The 22,735-nt window shown below is 40.5% G+C and overlaps 1 protein-coding gene across 6 annotated transcripts in view; it reads right to left on the bottom strand.

Annotated features, from left to right (window-relative positions):
* The window catches only part of LOC306992602 (NACHT, LRR and PYD domains-containing protein 3-like), a 74,194-nt gene extending 52,071 nt beyond the window's left edge, over positions 1 to 22,123 (bottom strand). For 2 of the 6 annotated variants that reach the window (XM_079601709.1, XM_079601708.1), the window contains exons 1-5: positions 21,840 to 22,123; positions 21,556 to 21,646; positions 17,348 to 17,455; positions 16,408 to 16,515; positions 14,436 to 16,226 (exon numbers count right to left, since the gene is read on the bottom strand). In XM_079601709.1, the coding sequence (XP_079457835.1) occupies positions 14,436 to 16,226; positions 16,408 to 16,515; positions 17,348 to 17,455; positions 21,556 to 21,605 (2,057 nt within the window). In that variant the 5' untranslated portion in view covers positions 21,606 to 21,646; positions 21,840 to 22,123. The remainder of the gene's footprint in view (positions 1 to 14,435; positions 16,227 to 16,407; positions 16,516 to 17,347; positions 17,456 to 21,555; positions 21,647 to 21,839) is intronic. The other 4 variants (XM_079601712.1, XM_079601711.1, XR_013796314.1 and 1 more) reach the window with 3 other exon arrangements.
* Between the last annotated feature and the right edge of the window lie 612 nt (positions 22,124 to 22,735).

Raw genomic sequence — 22,735 nt, 5'->3', positions numbered from 1 at the left:
ATTCCCCCTTATCTATAACTAAGTGGTATTTAGAATTGAATGGATGTGTGCCTTTAGAAAAAATAACATATATCCTTAGAAAGGGATACAATACCTTCATTAAAGTCTGGCAACCCTATCTAGATCATGTGGATAATGTGATATTGGAATGTGACTGACCTCAAAGACATTGTTAAATTACATGCCTAATGTAGAGCACTGGAGCACCCTTTTGGGGAGGGGAGGGGGGTAATAATATTTTTTCTTTTTTTTCTCTGCTTGTTCTTCTTTTGTTGTTTTTGTAAACTGAAAAACTGAAAATAAAGTATTCAAAAAAAAAAAAAAGAAAGGCGACCCATTTGAACCAATGCAGTCGATAGAATTGAAATATCTCTCACTCAAAACCGTCTTCCTGGTGGCCCTTGCCTCAGTCAAGCGTGTGGGTGACCTGCACGCGCTCTCCATGAGCGCTACCTGTCTTGAGTTCGGGTTATGTTCCCAAGATACTTGCCACTCCATTCAGAGCGCAAGTCATTTCCCTGTCTGCTCTCCCTATATCTGATTGTGAGAGAGACGTGAATTTTCTCTGTCCTGTCAGGGCCCTGAGGATTTATGTGGAGCGCTCTGCCGTGTTCAGACAAACAGAGCAGCTCTTTGTATCCTTTGGTGGCCGCACTAAATGGCTGGCTACCACTAAGCAGAGCCTTTCACGTTGGATAGTCGATGCTATTTCATTGGCTTATGCATCCAAAGGCCTCTGTTGCCCTCTGGGTCGTCAGAGCTCACTCTACTAGAGGAATGGCCTCGTCCTGGACTTGGTTCGGTGGGATTTCACTTCAGGATATCTGTACGGCGGCAGGCTGGGCCTCTCCGTCTACATTTATCAGGTTTTATACCCTAGAACAGGGGTCACCAAACTCAGTCCTAGAGGGCCGCTGTCCTGCAGAGTTTAGCTCCAATCCCATTAAACACACCTGAACCAGCTAATCAAGGTCTCACTAGGCAGACTAAAAACTTTCAGGCAGGTTTGTTGGACCTGGTTGGAGCTAAACTCTGCAGGACTGTGGCCCTCCAGGACCGAGTTTGGTGACCCCTGCCCTAGAAGTTCCTGCTAGCAGTCTAGCCGCGTTACAGCAATTATACTGCCCGATTTAGGTCTGGCATAACTGTGCTATAATGTATCAAGCATTTTTTCATTCATGTAACACTTCGGGTCCAATTTCATTCGGCCCCACACTTACATACTCCCTGTTTAGGCCCTTTGTTGGCCTGAACATTAGTTACTTGTCTTATGAGCCCCGGGCACTTGCCCTGGGACGTTGACTGAGGGAGTCTTCGTGAGCACGCACAGCGTTTTACACGGGGTTCCCAATGCGCAAGCCAGCTTACAGAACACGAGAGTACTATCGAAAGGGAACGTCTCGGTTACAAACGTAACCTCGGTTTCCTGAGATGAGGGAACGAGTGTTGCGTAACCTTGCCGTGCTTGTGCTCCGTTTTTGTATCGCTTCAGTCGATGAATACAAGGCATATATGGGCGGCACGGCAACTTGAAGCCACGGCCATTTTGGCGGGCTGTTACCCTTGGAGGGCGCGAAAAATGAAAGGATAATTTTTGGCTTCAATCTTCTCGAGAAAAGGGGTTTTCCCGATGCGTAAGCCAGCTTACACAACACTCGTTCCCTCATCTCAGGGAACCGAGGTTACGTTAGTAACCGAGACGATTTTGACCTTTGCCTTTTTAGTCCAGTCTTTGGCTCTATCCAGTTGATGTTGTTTACCTCTATTATAAGAGTTGGGCTTTGTTTGTCTGTTTAAAATTTAATACTTAAAATGTTAATGAAAACCCTATCTAAGTAGTCAATTTTGATTTTAGTAGATTTTGAGACCCAGGTTTTCCAAATGACTGAGTAACAAAACTTTGTGAGTCACACATAATTTTGATCGATTGGTTGATCGATTGCTCCTGTCTGCCCTGCTGATACTGCTGAGTTGCTGAGTTGGTTTGCGTCTGTAAGCCTCGTATATATTTCTGTTTTGAATCTCTTTTTACATTCATCGTTGTTTAAGCTAAATAGAACTTACTCAACATCACATATTCATTGCTAGCACAAAACGCTAGTATTTCGCTAGCCTGTTAGCGTGCCATCCGTGCGCTCTTTATTTATTTAATTTGCTCGCGCCAGTCAATAAACACGGTAAGTCATGTCTTCTCCTACTCTTATTGGCACTTGCACCTCATGTAACATGTATAGCATAGCTTTCTCTGTCAGCATAGGATTTACATGTGATAAATGCTGGGAGATAGTCAGGCTGACGGAGAAGATTTCAGAAAGATTGTCGTGACTTGAGTTTCGCTTGGCGAAAGATGAGGGCGTGGCCTGCAGTATTCAACAACGAGATAATAGGCGTGTATAAATAGGTTAGTGCACCGCGGCAGCGGTCGCGGCAGCTGTGAAGCCCTCATCGTGTGAAGACCGAAGAGTGTAAAGACTAACGACTCTACCTGTGCAACTCCACCGGCAAGGCACTTGAGTATTACTTTCTCGTTATTTGTTTTATCTTCTTATTGTTTTCCTCTCTCTTCTACTCATCTTTCAACTGATCTTTCTGTTTGTGAGCTCTCTTACACCATGTGTTTTATAATCCCTACTATTACTAACATGCGTAAATCCAATGTCACACGTCGGAGGCGGTACAATCCTAACAACCTGCGTACCCTTCCGATGTCTTCTAGTACTATTTTTTCCTTTCCTATTGGTCTCTGGAATTGCCAGTCTAAACAAAGCTGATTTCATTACATCTATATCTAGTCATTCAGGTCTCAGCCTTTTGGCCCTGATTGAGACCTGGGTCAGACCAGAGGACACAGCCACACCGGCTGCGCTCTCCTCTAACTTCAATTTCTCACACACCCCTCGTCTGACTGGAAGGGATGGAGGTACTGGTCTGCTTATCTCAAATGATTGGAAATTTAATCATTTACCACCTCTGTGTAACAACAGCTCATTTGAATCACATTCTATTATCATCACCAGTCCTATTAAAATCCATTGTGTAGTTATATATCGTCCCCCAGGTCAGCTTGGCAGTTTCTTAGAGGAGCTAGATGTGCTACTCTCTTCCTTCCCCGAGGATGGCACTCCTCTCATAGTTCTTGGAGACTTCAAGATCCACCTTGAAAAACCTCAAGCTGCTGATTTCCACACTCTGCTTGCCTCATTCGACCTCAAACGAGTATCGACTGCGGCTACTCACAAATCAGGTAACAAATTGGACCTTATTTACACACGCTACTGCTCCACTGACCATACTCTAGTCACTCCACTGCACACCTCAGATCACTTCCTCCTCACTCTTAACCTTAACCTGCCCTAGAACACAACACGCACTCCTCCACAGGTCACCTTTTCGGTGGAACCTACCGAGCCAAGCTCCCTCTCACCCTCTCGTCTATCCTCTTTGATCTCATCCACACTTCCTCCACCAGACCAGCTCTCAGCACTAGATACTAACAATGCCACTGATACTCTTTTCTCCACTTTAACATCTTGCTTGGACAACTTCTGCCCCCTTTCCTCCAGGCCAGCCCACGCCACTCCCTCTGCCCCCTGGTTATCTGATGTTCTCCGTGAACATCGTGCTAAACTCAGGGGTGCAGAGAGGAAGTGGCGCAAATCCAAAGATCATTCTGACCTTGGTCTTCTTAACCCTCCTCCTCCTGCTCCTTCATCAACCCAAACAGCTGATGATTTTTCCACATTCTTCATAAACAAACCTACCACCATCAGCGGCCAATTTACCACAAACTAACACACACATTTTACCAGCTAACACACACATTCTACCCTCCTTCTCGCTTTCAGAGACAGAAGTCTCCAAACTCCTCCTTTCCAATCGCCCTACTACCTGTCCGCTTGATCCTATTCCCACTAACCTACTTCAAGCTATTTCTTCCTCTGTTATACCCACACTCACACACATCATAAACGCATCTCTTCACACTGGTACATTTCCCACAGCATTCAAGCAGGCTCGGGTAACCCCACTGCTTAAGAAACCCACTCTAAATCCAGCACATCTAGAGAATTACAGACCGGTCTCCCTTCTTCCATTCATCGCAAAAACACTTGAACAAGTTGTTTTCAACCAGATCTCCTTTCTTACGCAGAACAACCTCTTGGACAACAATCAGTCTGGCTTCAAAAGCGGACACTCACTCAGAGCAGACTGCTCTGCTCTCAGTAATTGAAGCTCTGAGATTGGCAAGAGCAGCTTCCAAGTCCTCAGTTCTTATCCTGCTGGATCTGTCTGCTGCCTTTGACACAGTTAACCACCAGATCCTCCTGTCAATCCTAAAGATGAAGGGGATCTCGGGAACTGCACTCCAGTGGTTCAAGTCTTATCTCTCGGGTAGGTCCTTTAGGGTGTCGTGGAGGGGTGAGGTGTCTAAGACCCAACATCTAGCCACTGGTGTGCCTCAGGGCTCAGTGCTTGCACCACTTCTCTTCTCAATCTACATGACACCACTAGGATCTGTGATTCAGAAACATGGCTTTTCCTACCATTGCTACGCTGATGACACACAACTCTACCTCTCATTCCAGCCTGATGATCCGACGGTAGCCACTCGCATCTCAGCCTGCCTGCCTGACATTTCTGGTTGGATACTAAACCTTGCGAAGACAGAGCTACTCGTAATTCCGGCTAACCCAGCACTTAATCACAACTTCACCACTCAGCTAGGCTCGTCATCCATAACTCCATCAAGATCAGCCAGGAACCTTGGAGTTGTAATTGATGACCAATTGAATTTCACAGACCACATTGCTAGCACTGCCCGGTCATGCAGATTTGTATTGTACAACATCAGAAGGATCAGGCCCTTCCTATCAGAGCATGCTAAACAACTTCTTGTTCAGGCGCTTATTCGATCCAGACTGGACTATTGTAATGCTCTCCTGGCTGGTCTCCCAGCCTGCACTGTCAAACCTCTGCAACTGATCCAGAATGCTGCAGCTAGAGTGGTCTTCAACGAGCCGAAGAGAGCACACGTCACTCCTCTCCTCACAAAATTGCACTGGTTGCCGATTGCCGCTCGCATCAAATTCAAGTCACTGACGTTTGCCTACAGAACAACCACTGGCACTGCTCCCTTGTACCTGAACTCATTACTTCAGACTTATGTGCCATCCAGAAACTTGCGCTCTGCAAGCGAGCGCCGTCTTGTGGTCCCATCTCAAAGAGGCACAAAATCTCTCTCTCGGACCTTTACCATGACTGTTCCCTGCTGGTGGAATGATCTGCCTAACTCAGCCAGAGCTGCTGAGTCCGTAGCCATTTTTAAGAAACTGCTGAAGACGTATCTTTTTCGCCAGCACTTGATCCAGTAAGCAATGAAAGCAAACACTTTCTTCTCTATTCTAACTTAAAAAAAAATAAAAATTGAGTTGGATTGTACTGTGAAGGGTCATAGCACTTACATACTGTTGGCCTACTGCTAGTTTAATTGCTTCTATTGTTTCTCATTTGTAAGTCACTTTGGATAAAAGCGTCTGCTAAATGAATAAATGTAAATGTAATGTAAATCTAAGGGTAAATTTTTTATTGATGTTCAACAAATAACAAACAGATATAATACAGATGAACAAATAATAAATCTCGGGTTGCTGAATATTCGATCTCTCACATCAAAAGCACTTATTGTTAATGATTTGATTACAGACTATGGGCCCTATTTTGACGATCTGAAACGCAAGTGTCAAAGTGCAAAGCGCAAGTAACTTTGTGGGCGGATCCCGGCGCTGTTGCTATTTTCCCAGCGCGATAAATGACTCTTGCGCCCGACGCAAATCTAAAATGGGTTGGTCTGAAGTAGCTTCATTATTCATAGGTGTGGTTTGGGCGTAACGTGAAATAAACCAATCAGAGCGTCCTCTCACATTCCCTTTAAGAGCCGGCACGCTTGTTCCACGGCGGATCGCTATTATAACGGCGGATTTGCCGGCGCACGCCAGGAGCAGTTCACAGCCGAGGAAACCGACGTTCTCGTCAGGGCCGTAAAACACAGAGAAGTGACATTGGGGATGATGGGAGAAACCCACCCAAATTAGCTTCGGTTAAACAGGCGTATAATTCGGGTAGTAAATGTGTAGCCTAATCTAGATTTTTTTATTTTTTTTTATCTAGATAGATCTTTTTCACATCTTCACGGACACAACAATGATTTCCCTCGTGTGTTAATATTTTTCCTTGTAATAATGTATGATTTGCAAAAATGAAAACTGCTGCATCTTTTTATATTAGAGAATCAAAGTGGATGCGCGTTAACATTATGGCCAAGCACGCGCCCTTAAAATACCATATCACTAACGCGCAACGCGCCACTGTCTTTAGACTGTTTTTTTACTGGTCAATGGCGCAATTGCTTTCTAAAACTGGAAAATAGCACCATGGAAGTTTTGCGCCGGAACACGCCTTCTCTTTGCGCTGAACCGCCCCCGCGAGCGCAAGTTTATTTCCTAATTTACTGACGTGCGTCTGTGGAGGGAAAAGTCCGCTGTGCGCGGGTGCAAAATAGGAATGATACATGCGTCGGTGTTCAAAGTCAATTGCGCTGGGTGCAAGATAGGGCCCTATAACTTCGATGTGCTGTGTTTGACAGAAACCTGGCTAAAACCAAACAATTACATTACTTTAAATGAGTCCACCCCCCAAGATTACGGTTATAAACATGAACCTCGTCTGAAAGGCAAAGGGGGAGGTGTTGCTGTAATTTATAGTAATATTTTCAGAATTGCTAAGAAGTCTAGTTCAAATATAATTATTTTGAAGTGTTGGTGCTTAATATAACAATATCTAGTGTAAATGATTAATCATGTTTGAGATTTGTACTGGCTACTGTATATAGGCCACCATACAGACTTAATCAAAGAATTTGCGGATTTTCTATCAGAATTACTATTGGCTGCAGATAAAGTATTAATTGTTGGTGATTTTAATATACACATAGATAATGAAAAAGATGCATTGGGATTGGCATTTAAAGATATTGCAAACTCAATTACAATATTTGGAGACAACTCACGTGTCAGGACCTACTCATTGTCGTAATCATACTCTAGATCTAATACTATCACATGGAATAAATGTTGATACCATTGAAATACTGCAGCAGAGCAATGACATCTCAGACCATTATCTATTCTCATGTAAATTACATTTAGCCAAGGCTGCAAAGCCAACTCCGTGTTATAAATGTTAGACCTATAACTTCTGCCACTAAAGATTGCTTTATCAATAATCTTCCTAATCAGTTTCATCATCTCAGCATCCCAGATAGCTTAGAAGAACTTGATATTGCAACAGAAACTTTTAACTCATTTCCAGCACTTTAAGACACAGTTGCTCCGTTTCGCTTAAAGAAGATTAAAGGAAATAGTCCAACGCCGTGGTACAACGAGCACACTCAGGCCCTTAAGAGAGCAGCAAGAAAAATGGAGCACAACTTGAAGAAAACAAAACTAGAGGTATTTCGCGTTTCATGGAAAGAGAGCTCGATTGCTTACAGAGAGGCTTTAAAAGCTGCTAGATCTGCTTATTTTTCAACCCTATTAGAAGAAAATAAACATAATCCTAGGTATTTATTTGAAACAGTTGCTAAACTAACGAAAAAGAAAGCTTCAAACCCAGAAGTTTCCAAGCAACACAGCAGTATTGACTTTATGAACTTCTTCACTTATAAGATTGATAATATCAGGGACAAAATTATAACTATGCAACTGTCCACTACAGTATCACATCAGGGAGTGCATTGTAGTCTCCCTGAGGGAGGGAAATTTGATTCATTTATTGCTATAGGAGAGGAAGAATTTTCTAAACTTGTTAATTCATCTAAATCGACAACATGTATGTTAGACCCTATACCAACCAAGCTACTGAAAGAGATGCTTCCAGATGTCATAGATCCTCTTCTTAATATAATTAATTTGTCTTTGTCTCTAGGATATGTACCAAAAACCTTTAAGCTGGCTATGATTAAACCGCTTGTAAAAAAAACCCCAACTTGATCATACAGAATTAGTCAATTACAGGCCGATCTCAAACCTGCCTTTTCTGTCAAAGAAACTAGAAAAAGCAGTATCCTCACAACTGTGTTCTTTTCTAGAAATAAAATATATCTGCTAGAGTTTTCAGTAAGGATAAAGACCATACCATAGTACCGAGACAGCTCTCGTTAGAGTCACAAATTATTTGCTCTTATCATCCGATCGTGGTTGTATCTCTCTATTAGTATTACTCGATCTTAGTGCTGCATTTGACACTATTGACCACAACATTTTTTGTAAATAGACTCCAACATTATGTTGGCATTAGTGGAATTGCACTAGCATGGTTTAAATCATACTTATCTGACCGTTATCAGTTTGTAGCAGTAAATTAAGAGATGTCGTATCAATCACAAGTTCAGTATGGTGTACCACAAGGCTCAGTACTAGGACCACTGCTGTTCACTCTGTACATGCTACCATTAGGAGATATCATTAGGAAACATGGAATTAGCTTTCACTGTTATGCCGACGATACTCAGCTGTATATTTCTTCAAAACCTAACGAAACTTACCAATTCACAAAATTAACAGAAGGCATAGCTGATATAAAAAATTGGATGACTAGTAATTTCCTACAACTAAATTCTGAAAAAACAGAGATTCTAATTATTGGACAAAAAACTTCCACACGTAATAACCTAGAGTACTGTCTAACACTTGATGGCTGCTCTGTTAAGTCTTCGTCGTTGGTTAGGAACCTGGGTGTGCTCTTTGATACCAATCTTTCATTTGAAAGTCACGTGTCTAGTATCTGTAAAACCGCATTTTTCCATCTTAAAAATATATCTAAATTACGCCATATGCTCTCATTGACAAATGCGGAACAATTAGTTAATGCGTTCATGACCTCAAGGCTAGATTATTGTAATGCTCTACTGGGTGGTTGCCCTGCACGCTTAATAAACAAACTACAGCTAGTTCAAAACGCAGCAGCTCGAGTTCTTACCAGAACCAGGAAGTATGACCATATTAGCCCGGTTCTGTCAACACTGCATTGGCTCCCTATTAAACATTGTATACATTTTTAAATATTGCTAATTACTTACAAAGCACTAAATGGTTTAGCTCCGCAGTACTTGAGCGAGCTCTTAACGCATTATAGTCCTTCACGTCTATTGCAATCTCAAAATTCCGGCCAGTTGATAATACCTAGAATATCAAAATCAACCGCTGGCGGTATATCCTTTTCCTATTTAGCACCAAAACTTTGCAACAGTCTTCCTACCATTGTCCGGGAAGCAGACACACTCTGTCGTTTCAAAGCTAGATTAAAGACACATCTCTTTGATAGCATTCACATAATACATTATAGACTTCTATAATTCAATGTCAGGCTGCATAGATTAGGTCAGCCGTAACTGGGAACACTTCCCATAAATCCTGATGTACTCGTTACATCATGAGAAGAATGGCATATACGCTAATTTTAGTGTCTTTGTTTATCCCGAGGTTTTTCACGCAGCCTGCCGGATCCAGGCCGTATCCAGATCTGACGAAGAACCTTCGCCTGGACCCGATGACAACGCAGTGCTGAAGTGCCAACTAGCAGGCTTCTATGGAAGGGTAGAAGGGTAGTTAGTCCTCCTAACTATGGAGGATCCCTTTATCACTCTACAGATAAAGCGTTGTCGGGATAATTTTGGTTTCGCGTATCTACCCGGAAGTGATAAAATTCTGTATAAAAATTAAGGCCAGACAAGTAGTTTGTTAAGGCTTGGTTTGTAGGGAATTACAAACCCGCGCACATATATTCAAACGCACATAACTATAGAATTCATTCTTAAAGGATTAGTTCACTTTTAAAATGAAAATTCTGTCATCATATACTCACCCTTAAGTTGTTTCAAACCTGTATGAATTTCTTTCCTCTGCTGAACACAAAGGAAGATATTTAGAAGAATGTCAGTAACCAGACAGTTTTTGGTTCCCATTGACTTCCATAGTATATTTTTTTCCTACTATGGAAGTCAATGGGAACCAAAAACTGTCTGGTTAGGGACCGTTCGGTATTTATGGAATGGGCCACCGGAGGAAAATAGGGGAGGGTCATGCCTTTTTATTCTTTGTTGAGGGGAGGGTCATCCAACTTTTTTTAGTCTAGGGGGAGGGTCACCCAACTTTTGTATTCATGAAAACAACAAACTTTCAAAGTGGCTTGTTTTGTGCATATTTTTCCATGTAGATCTCTCAGTCTCGGTCCCCCCCCATAGCTAGCAGATGGGTCTGACCCAACAAAAATCAGACGCGAAAGATGGAAAGATCAAGTCCAGGGCCGGGTTTCCCGATAACGATGTATCTTAGCTCTTAAGAGCGCTCTCTACGTGCAATGTTACGAACGCTCGCGGCAATTCCACGCGCGTTTCTTAAAAATGCACTTAACATGAACGCGCGAGAACGCGCTCTACGTGCTACTTAAGAGTCGCTGTCCAATTGTGAAGTGCTGAAATATAACCTTATATGGATTCCTATTCTGAACGTTTAACCTAATAATCGTCATCTGTTGTGGATTAGCAATCAAGACAATCAAGTCTATATAAAGCACCTACAGGCGGAGGCACTGACAAAATGGCTGAAAAAAAAAGATACCTTTCAAAAAGATTACATTAAAGAGTGCCCTTACTTAACAGGGAGGAAGATGAAGAGGTGGAGGAGGTGGAAGAGGAGAACGACGACTAAGATGGCATGGGACCACAAGGCCAACCAAGAAATCGCCAATACATGGCTGGTTTTCGTGCACGTCATTGACAGATTTTTTTTTAATTAATTCCTATTTTGCCCAGTCTTTGAAGCATATTTTCCACATTACTTCTTTTATATATTTTTTTGTTAATTCATTTAATTTAGGTGTGTATTTCCAGCCCGATCTCATCCGAAGGCATCATATAGCCTATACTTACGCTGTTGACATTTCGTTCACATACGACATAGCACCCTTTCGCGTATTTCTATATTTTTCTTCCCTTTTTAATTATTTCATTTATAAATTCATGTAAACAAAAAACGAGTATAATAAAGTGTACAATAAAGTACAATCAAAACATTATTATATTACTCACGTTGCAGTGTGTTAAATCTATATAAAAATGGAATCTGCCGGTTGTCCTGCAGGTGTCCTTATAAATCTGTCTTCTTACGATGCACTTGGGGATGTACGATTACTCCAGAGCACTCGTAGTTCTATGAAGATTTTCAAGTGCTACTTAAGCTACGATGCTTTTGGGAAACAGACCATAATATTAAGATCAGTCGTACGATCGTTTTTACGATCAACTTAGGCTTACGATGCTTTTGGGAAACGCAGCCCAGTTTGGCGCTGTTTGACAGTGCGCACGCGCTCAGAAAAAATTGCATCATGTCAGAACAGAACGCCAATGAAATGTTTACCACGAGCAAATAATAAACTTTTGTGATTGCGAATCACAAGCAGTGTCCTGTGAGTGTAACTCTACCGCTGCATGTGATATGTAGCCTACGTCGAGTTTGGGACTGAGGCGCCAGAACTGCAGTTGATAGAATGTGCGCTGTAGCACGATAGGCTACCATATTTCTTCAAAAGCAGATCTTGGAGATATTACATCATCCACGATCAAAAATTGTGATATCGCATAAGCACAAGTATAAAACGACTGTTAGGCTATCATGTCTGAAAACAAACACAAATGACGCATGCTACATTGGGGCTGTTTACACCTGGCCACTTCATGCGTTTTCTCAGATCGGATAGCAATCTGATTTATCAAAACGATTCCATTTACACCTGGTGTGGTCGCATAAATGCGTTTTTGCAAAACGGATTTTAAATCCTATCTTCAATTCTTCAAATAGCCTAGTTTGCACGTTGCTCATCTGCAGTGCGTGTTGCAGTAGCGTCGTCATGTCTGGCTATAACATGACATATAGCCTATAACACGCTCTCAGGTTTATTTTTATTTTATTGCATTTTTTGGGAGGAGTACAATTTACATATGTGGTTTCCACAACCAGATGCATTTACACATGTCCAGTTTTGTCGGGAATGTGGCCCAGACCTCCCCTGAAGTGGTTTGAGCGATCGGATTCAAATCCATCTCGAATGCGTTTCGGAGGGCATTTATACCTGGTCTTTTCACGATCGGATAGCTATCCCATCACAGAACACGCATGAAGTGGCCAGGTGTAAACAGCCCCTTATTCATCGCAAGACAGAGGCGAACCAACACTGAGTGGGGGCCCCAGGCAAAATTAACCAATGAGGACCTTTTTTTATTTGATATAGCCTAGGCTATGTTTTATATATAATATATACGATTTTTTTGTTAATATATCTTCATTAGATATATTATTATACACAATTCAAAAAGTAGTAAACACAGAACATCTAACAGAACATTTTAACAACCTTATGTGCTCATTTTTTTAATTAACGAAATGTCAATCTTTATAACAGAAGATACAATACAACAATCTTCAAGATACAGTAAATCTTCAAATGGGAAGATGTGAAAACAGATTGTCACCTTAAAAACAGTCATTTGCGTGGTGGAACAAGTCATGCTAAATAGAATTATATTTAGCATCTTAACTTGTTCTATTATTTTATTAGTTCATTAACTAGCCTAATGGTTAACTCAAAAAATGTAATGTAAAGAGCTGGATACTTAGGCTACTAATTAAATAATGTCAAATATAGTAAATGTATTGTTGCCATATACTAAATATTTGACTAGTCGCACGTTAATTTCTGCTTAAATACTGCATGGGATATAGCCCATTCTGCGCTCAAGCGCATGTATAATCTTGACGCAAAAGCAGGCTAATGATAATAAATATGTATTTAAAAATAACGATGCATTTGAATTGTTTATTAATAAACTCTTTTTTTCTAAATCAGTGTCCGCTGCAAACATGTCTCCATACATCTCCGATGTAAAGTGCGCCTTTAGAGAAATGCATCTTATACGGATTACATAATCAAATGATATTTGCTTTCGATTTTATTTTTTTCGTTTAAAAGTGGACATATCAAGCTTTCTATAGATATTTTTTTGACGCGCTACAGTTCACGGAGACCATGAAAGCGTGCCCTGATTGTTTTATTTTTTTTTACGAAAGCAAAACGTTCTCTTGTTATTGTGAGTTTACACAAATAAAAGTATTGCGACTGATGCATTATTCTTTTCTGTATGGCCAGATATAGAGTATTTTAAGTTGTTTCCACTGTTGATAGGAAAATGCAAATCGCATCGGCGCCTCCATGTCATGCAGTGGAGTGTGCCTACACACTCCGCACACACACTTGGTTATGCGCCTAAGAACAGCGAACAATTATCTAGGTTAACGTTAGAGTGAGCGGCGATGCCAGTCGGATAATCCTCATGTTTAACAAATCAAATCATGCAGTTTCTAGCTACCTATCGCGAGTCAGCGCTGCGCCAGTTTGAAAAAGGCGGGTGTGCAGGAGTCTTTTAATGAACGTTTGGTGTAGGTCTAGGCATAGAGATATCTGAACATCTTTGCCAAGCGCAAACCAGTACAGAAGTAATCAATAAATGATCGGGGAGGGTCATGCCTTTTTTCACAATCATTTTGGAGGGTCATAGAAAAATTTATTGCTGGCGAAGGGAGGGTCAAGTCTTTTTTGACTATAGATCTCAAAACTCCTCCGGTGGCCCCTTAAATAAATAACGAACAGTCCCTTACTGACATTCTTCTAAATATCTTCCTTTGTGTTCAGCAGAGGAAATAAATTAATACAGGTTTGAAACAACTCAAGGGTGAGTATATGACAGAATTTTCACTTTAAAAGTGAACTAATCCTTTAATGCGCACGTGAGTGCCATCAGCGTTTCTCACAGGTTCACGTTTAAAGTCTGTGTAGAGAGAACAATGTCGTCTTAGCGGTCTCTAATTTAATAACTAATGATCGTTGCGACGGAAGTGAATCAATCAAAACTTTAGCTGGAAAATATCTTTATTCAAAAACCGCTATAAAGCCAAAACAATCTCGGTTACCTCAAATTATCTGTTTATCACTGTAAAGCTGCTTTGAAACAATCTACATTGTTAAAAGCGCTATATAAATGAAGATGACTTGACTTGACATTAAACTTGTTTGTTTTAAATGAATCCTTATGTTGAAGACATTCGCTGTCAGGTGCTTTGACACAAGTTTGAGTCAGCTTGTATTGTTTCCCAATCACATCTCCCCATCATTATTCCCATCAATAAAATAGCTACATTCAAATAAATAAATAAATCAGAAAAACAATAAAAACATACAATAAATGTTTGTATGTGTTTTAGATTTATGAGCTTTTGATTTTCTTTTGTTTTTACAGTAAAGTGATTGTTTTCACTGATACTTACTGAACTTTAATCACAGGCAGCAGCTTCTGGAGAATCTTCAGTTTTTCAGCTTTACTGTTTTCTCCAACAAATGTATTAATATCAAACTTATCCAGCTTCTTCTCTGATGTCAACAACACAAAAACTACAGCTGACCACTGAGATGAAGAGAGTCTGGCTTCACTTATTGTTCCAGATTTCAGATACTGTTGTATTCCCACTACTGACTGGTCACCCAGTTCATTCAGACAGTGGACCAGATTGATGGATTTCTCTGGAGAGTCAATGGTCCCGATCTTCTCCTTGATGTACTCAACTGTTTTCTCATTGCTGTCAGACCTTCTTCTTCTCAGTGTCATTAGTTCCTGAAGGAGAATCTGGTGAGACTCCACTGACAAACCCAGAAGGAAGCGCAGGAAAAGGTCCAGATGACCATTTCTACTCTGTAGAGCCTCATTCACGGCTCTCTCATGGAGCTCAGAAAATGAAACATGTTTAAACATAAGTTGAAACCAGTCCTTAAATATAGACAACAAATCTGGTTCGGTGACTGGGTCAAACACATTCCTGTTGTTGTTTATAAAGCAGAGGTGCACATATAAAGCCGCTAGATGTTCCTGAACACTCAGATGAACAAAGCAGAAGATTTTCGCCTGATACAAGCCTGACTCCTCTCTGAAGATCTGAGTGCACAATCCTGAGTACACTAATGCTTCTGTCACATCAATGCCACACTCTCTCAGGTCTTCCTCATAGAAGATCACATTGCCTTTCACAAGCTGCTGAAAAGCCACTTTCCCCAGTTTGAGGATCATGTCTTCATCTGTCAGGTTCTTCTCATAGTCCTTCTCATGTTTGATGTTGGACTGAAGGATCAGGAAGTGTGTGTACATTTGAGTGAGAGTCTTGGGAATCTCTCCACTCTCTGCTTCACTCAACATCTTCTCCAGAACAGTGGCTGAGATCCAGCAGAAGACTGGGATGTGGCACATGATGTAGAGGGTCCTTGATGACTTCATGTGTGAGATGATCCTGTCGGCCAGACTCTGATCACTGATTCTCTTCCTGAAGTATTCCTCCTTCTGTGGCTCATTGAAGCCTCGTACCTCTGTCACTCGATGGACAAACTTAGAGGGGATGAGATTGGCTGCTCCTGGTCTAGAGGTGATCCAGATGAGAGCAGAGGGAAACAGATTCCCCGCAATGAGGTTCGTCAGCAGTAGGTCCACTGATTTCTTTTTGTTTACATCTTGTAGAGTCTCAATCCATGGAAAATGTAAGGGAAAACGACACTCATCCAGACCATCAAAGATGAACAACATTTTATATTTGTCACTAGATATTTCCATTTCTTTTGTTTCAGGGAAAAAGACATGAAGAAGTTCTGAAAGACTGAATGTTTTGTCCTTCATCAAATTGATCTCTCTGAAAGGAAGTGGAAATATGAGCTGGACGTCCTGATTCACTTTGCCTTCAGCCCAGTCTAGGATGAACTTCTGCACAGAGACTGTTTTTCCAATCCCAGCGACTCCCTTTGTCAGCACAGTTGTGATGGGTTTGTTTTGTCCAGGTAAAGGTTTAAAGATGTCATTGCATTTGATGGGTGTGTCCTCTGTTGCTGATCTCCTGGATTGTGTCTCAATCCGTCTCAGCTCATGCTCATTACTGATCTGTCCACTGTCACCGTCTGTGATGTAGAGCTCTGTGTAGATCTCATTCAGGAGTGTTGGGTTTCCCTGCTTTGCTGTTCCCTCATTCAGACACTTAAACTTCTCCATCAGCTTTGATCTAAATGTGTTGAGGACTTCATGGCTGCAAAATTAACATTACATGGTACATGTATTACATAAGTTAAATATAGAGATACATATATAAAGTAAAATGTCTTATTTGTTCTCTGTATCGTGACCAAGAACATATCATAATATTTATGAAATGTGTTAATTATTAATGTGTTTTAATTTTGATCTCAATCAAAAATTCCACACTTTACCTGACACCAGCATACCTGCTTTCATTAAAGTCCTGTAGTTGCTTCATAGATTGGTCACTCTTCTTACAGACAGGGTTTGTTACTGCTGATCTTTGTGGTGGGATTGAACTTAAACATCATGAAGAGAATCAAGAATCAGACACTCTGATATTGGTGGATTTCTTTTAACATCACCTGAATAATTCTATCAACAGTTAATAAGTAAAATGCACTTATTAACAAATCAACTGTTCAAGGGCACAACTGTAATAATACTAAAAACAAAAACTATAAAAAAAGTTTGCCAGGACAAACTGTGTGTTAGCTTGAGAAAGTTTGTTATATATTGTACATTTTAAATGAAAATAATACATTGTTGATTGATTGCTTATAATTTAACATCATGCCAGTTATCAGAGCTATTTTAATGGTGAGAATAAAAGTAGCAAAATATAAAAAGAGAAATAAACAAAAAAATACAATTACAAAAGTTGTTTTAACTAAATCGGCCTCACTATTCTGTTCATAAGAATCAACAGAATAAAAACAGAGTTAAAGGGATAGTTCACTTTAAAATTTAAATTCTGTCATCATTTACTCACCCTCAAGTTGATTCAACTTGACAGACTACTGTTTGGTTACTGACATTCTTCAAAATATCTTTCTTTGTGTTCAGCAGAAGAAATAAATTAATACATGTTTGAAACAACTTGAGGGTGAGTAAATGATGACAGAATTTTAATTTTAAAGTGAACTATCCCTTTAAAACCATCGTATTTCCTTAAAATATCATCTCATTCAATAAAATGCTATATCTGAGTCCAAGCCAAAAAATGTGAACACTTTGTAGATATGTCTCTCTTGCATCAGGTGAAGACAACAGTGTCTAGTATGAATTTCATAAATGCAAAAACACCAGAATATTAAAATGCCAATCACATGATTGTAATTTGTTTTATACCTGAGATCAGTCTGTGTATTGTCAATCTTAAAATTTATTGGAGGATCCATAGACCAGTCACTCCTCAAAGACACACAGCTGGGCTCTGATCTCTCCTGCTGAACTGAACTATAACAGAACAACGAAACGTAAAAACAAAACGTTTTAATGAAAAGCACTTAAGGAGGGTTTAGACATTGTTTTCAAGAAATTTCTGATGGCTGCCAAAGCCATACTCCGCCTCACATGTGGAAAGAGCAACTATGGATTGTTTCTTAGATCTCCAAGAAACAACAGGACCAGTGGCAGACAAACTAAAGCAGTAACCAGTTGTACTTCTTCTATCATTTGAAGAAGTCTGCTGCCCAATCAGTGTCACCGAATGCAAAGAGATTAAGATTTACATAATTTCTCCTATAACACATCTCCTTGTTCACAGTTCCCTTTAAATATCGCAATACATGCTTAGCAGCTACCCAGTGTTGGTTCTTTGGTTCAGAAAAGTGTTGTGACAGCTTACTGACAATGAAACCTAGATCTGGTCTAGTACAGTTTATTAGATAGATCAAGCTACCAACCACTTCTCGATACCACTTTGGATCAACACGTTCACCTTCATTATCAAATTTCATTCTGTTTTCGCATGGAGTTGACCTTGGTTTACAATTAATCATATCAAACCTCTCCAAAATCTTAATAATGAACCTTTTCTGGTTCATTTTTATCTCACCATTTCCTTGTGCAAAATCAATACCCAGAAAATGTGTAAGTTTACCAAGATCTTTCATTTTAAATCTGTCCTCCAACATTCTTTTCACATTTCTGAGTATCTGACTAACGCTTGCTGCAATAAGAAGGTCATCAACCCAGACTATCAGTATGATTCTCTCACCTCCAATTTGTTTACTGTAAACACAATGGTCAGCAGGATTTTGAATAAAATCATTTTGAATCAGAAAATCATCTAGCATTTTATTCCAATTCTGCCCTGACGGTTTCAAACCATAAAGTGATTTGTTGAGTCTACAGACAAGCCTCTCACTTGTTTCTGACTTGACCTCAAATCCTTCTGGCTGTTCCATGTATAATTCAGTATCAATAGAGGCGTGCAAATATGCAGTCTTTACATCCATTTGATGCAGTTCTAAACCATATTGAGCTGCAATTTGCATTAAACTACGTATTGATGTCATGTTAGCAGTTGGAGAAAAAGTTTCATCATAATCAATGCCTGCAACTTGACTATACCCTTTCGCCACATACCGAGCTTTGTATGTTGTTCCAACTGAGTTTTCCTTCACTGTGTAGACCCATCTGCCCCCCACTATATTTTTACCTTCAGGTAGTGTTGTAAGGGTAAACGTATCATTCTCCTTAAGAGAGTTCATCTCCTCCTGCATGGCCTTACTCCACAATTCTGACTCTGGTGAACTTATAGCCTCCTTTAGAGTGTGGGGTACATCACATGCAACTCTATAACAATAATCAATACTGGTGAGTGCATGGTCATCATCACATTTTATTCCACACTCATAATCCCTTAAATACTGTGGAGGCCTCTTCTCTCTCTGTGGATAACGCCTGCTCTCAACACTTTCCCTTTCACCTTGGGGCTTGGGTCACACATTTCAGATATTATGTCCTGGGGATTTATTAATTCTATTTTCTCAGGTTTTGGTAGGTGAGTTTCGGCGCTCTCCCTACGCACATCATCTTCACACGTTAACTGATCTGTCTGAGTGTGACATTCTGTTCCACTCTTTGTGAGAAACTCCACCAACCTACTTTTGTTCACTTTTCCTGAGTCTGGATAGAAAACTAAATATGCAGGGCTATTCTTGTCATAACCAATGAAAGTCCCTTTTTCACATCGAGAGTCTAACTTTTTCTTATTCTGTTTGTATGCATAGCACTCTGACCCAAATATTTTCATTTTTGAAAGATCAGGCTTCTTTCCAGTCAGCATATAGTATGGAGTCTGTTCTACACGTCTGTTATAACATCTGTTGAGAATAACAGCTGCAGTCTGGATTGCATACGTCCATAACATTTTTGGTAAGCTACTCTCGATTAACATACACCTTGCCATGTCAAGCAAAGTTCTCCAGCTCCTCTCAGCTGTCCCATTCTGATGGGGTGAATATGGAGCTGAGGTTTCGTGTCTAATTGCATTTTTACTGAGCAGGGACTGAAATTCCCTGGATGTAAACTCGGTGCCATTATCAGATCTCATACATTTAATTTTGCCATAAGGTGAAACATCAGCAATGAACTTCTCTGTTCCTTTGACTATCACTCTTTGCTCTCAAAAAATATGTAAAGATTGCACCTGAATAGTCATCAGTAAATGCCAAGATATATCTGAAACCATCTTTTGCTACCGGCTCCATAGGTCCAGCTAAGTCTGTGCACAAGTCCAAGGGGAACTTTTGCTTTTTCATCTGCCTCCCTGTTCCTGCTCTGAACAAATTTACCCTGTATGCACACTTCACATTTTAAATTAGACATTTCAGTTCTACCTTTAATTTTCATCCCCTTTGTAACATTTTCCAGCTTCAACACATCCTCATAATTACAGTGACCAAGAATTTCATGCCATGTGTGGATATCGTAACATACATGACATTGATCAACATCATCTGTAACAGTGCTTAAATAGAACAGTCTATCATACACCTGGATGTCAAATGTTACACCGTTCTTATGAACAAGTCTGTTCTGACCTTCTTTGAAAATGACCGTCGCTCCCTGGGAGGTCGCTGCCTTGACTGAGAAGATGTCCTCTGGAAAAGATGGGATGTACAGCGCCCCCATCAGCATCGTTTCCACCACTTGACCATTGTTGTCTCTCAGGCGAACTTTGGCCGTACCTTTCCTCAGGGCGATACCGCTGGTCCTCTCTCCATCAGCCAGTTCTAGGATGTGCTTATGTGGCTCAAAACTTTTATCAAAGTCCTTGAACTGTGTAGTGTCCCGAATGATATGCGACGTGGCTCCTGTATCAACCATGAGACCTTTTTCCCTCACCCCGCTGGCCAGGACGGCATCCACTTGGCCCACCTTAAAAGCAAAGGTGTGGTCCTCCTCATCCACCACCTGCTTCACATTGTCCCGCTTTCTCCACCTGCAATTCACATCCCTGTGCGTGGAACTTTTGCAAAGATGACACCACTGTCGCTGTTCTCTATGCTCACCCGTAGTAGAAATACACTTATGTCCCTTCTGTCCGCAGTTAAAACAGGTAAATTTCATATTCCACCCGTCTCTTGCTTTCACCTTCATCACGCTGTCATCCTCTGAGCAAGCAGCACTAAACTTTTCTGTGCTCTCATAGCTCCTTAGCTTTGTTTTAAACTCCGTGAAAGTTATCGTTTCATCACTTTGGGTTATGTGGATGGAAAATAGCTTAAAAGAGTCCAGTAGGCCCTTCAGAACCATTGCAATCAACAAGCCATCACTTAAAGTCTCTTCCGCATTACTCAAAACTGTAATAGTGGTCTCTGCGCGAATGACATAATCTGTGACGCTCTCATTGACAGCTTTCTGAAGAGACGTAAGCTCTGTGTATAAGCTGATCACTCGTGGTTTCCCTTTACCAGCATAGTGTTCTCTTAGAATCTTCAGCACCTTTCTTCCATCATCCGCTGCATCTCTCATCACAAGGGAAAGGCTTTTATCATCCAACAGCTGAATCAGTTCTGCATCCGCGTCCTCATTTTTCTCCGCGTCTTCTTCTACACCGTCACCGTCATCATTAGGTGGTTCGCTCAGTATGGTGCTCTTCAAACTGAGCAGACGCAGGTGCGCCAGAAACTTAGTTTCCCACAGTTCATAATTTTTCTCATCCCCGTCAAAACATAAACGGTTCCACCGGCTTCCAAACTCCTTCCTGGCCCCATAACCTGTTAAGTTTGCCATCATACCATAAAGGGTAGAAAACCAGCTAAAACATGACGGAGGAATAAACTCACGTAGCCATCGGGTTTCGTTTGACTGGCGTGCACACACACACAGGAGCATGCAGTCATTTATTAAATTGCAACACCTGTAAAACCACAATGAATCAACCACACCCCTTAGACTCACACCCCCTTAATCAACAGTCATAATAAGAGCACATTCAAGGTCACCAATGTTCAACAATGTCACAGTTTTTTTCCAAAGGAGACATCTGTTTTTATTATATAAAAGTGTATAAAAAAGTAATGTGTTTATTTATAGTAGGCTACCTGCATCCTTTAGAACAATCTTCTTCTCTGGATGTTTGTCTGTCATCCATGATAAAGCTGAAGAGTTGAAACAGTCTGATCTCCACTGACTCTGGATAGAAATGACAAACAAACACAAAACTAATGATATTAAACATTGTTAAACATCTTTATAATTGATCTGACCAGATCGTGAGAGTTGGAAATAGATAGAGATCTTTTGAAAAATCATCATATAGCCAACACGATACACAAAAGAAACTTCGCTAATTTCCTTTCAGAGAAAATATTAATGTGGAAGTCACCTGTAAAGGTCTCGAGTACGCGAACACTAACTTTGTCAAAATGTATCTACCAACCGATTCACAAACTCCTCCATTTGTCCCATCAAATAGGCTACACATAAATTCCTGTCTACCGTTTGATAAAAGTTTCTATTTAACATCTAATAATATTTTGTATCGGAAGTAATCGTCTGTCTGACTAAAATGGCGAATCGTCAGCTTCTTTTACTTTCGTTATTATCTGTGACGAAAGGAGCACGTGATTAAACTGCTGAAGTCGCTATAATGTTGCAGTGTTTAATGGTTGTTGCCCTTATTGGCAGATGACGTGAGTTTAATCACCAGTCAGGTAAAGGTTTACAGTTAATAACTCCAGTCAGTTTTGTGTGCTGATAAACTCAAAACAAACATATTTATTACGCGGATTAATGCATTTGTAGGAGCCACAGCAGATTATTCATACCTGTTCCCGCCAGTAGAGGGCGGTGTGCGCTGTGTAGTGGAAGCGGGTGTTCGAGACGGGTGTTCAGCCTATTCTTCCACATCTCACTTAAATATAATATATCTAGCACTGCTTTCTTCTTATTCAATAGGCTACTCTAAACCACCTCTACATTCCTCCTCCTCTTCACATCCACTAAATAAACTTAACTAGACTCACAAGATTGACCATTAGGGTTCCTTACTGGTTTAGCTCCAGTCTTCTATAAACACATTTTTTGTGTATAGTTTCAAATAGGACCTACACATTCCCCAAACTCTGTTAGCAATACATTTAAAGACCTTTTTATATTTCTTCAACAAATAAAATAGCTACTGGCACTGGTGTTTGTATCCTTGACTAAAAGCAAATTGTTCTCCCACCACATCCCAGTCATTATAATCTTTTCTATATAGGTTTCTTGAAGAAAAACATA

The sequence above is a fragment of the Phoxinus phoxinus genome, assembly GCF_949152265.1.
Source record: "Phoxinus phoxinus genome assembly, chromosome: 24".
Lineage (NCBI taxonomy): Eukaryota > Metazoa > Chordata > Actinopteri > Cypriniformes > Leuciscidae > Phoxinus > Phoxinus phoxinus.
Note: the sequence above shows the minus strand (reverse complement) of the source record. Positions and strands in the feature narration are given on the sequence as shown.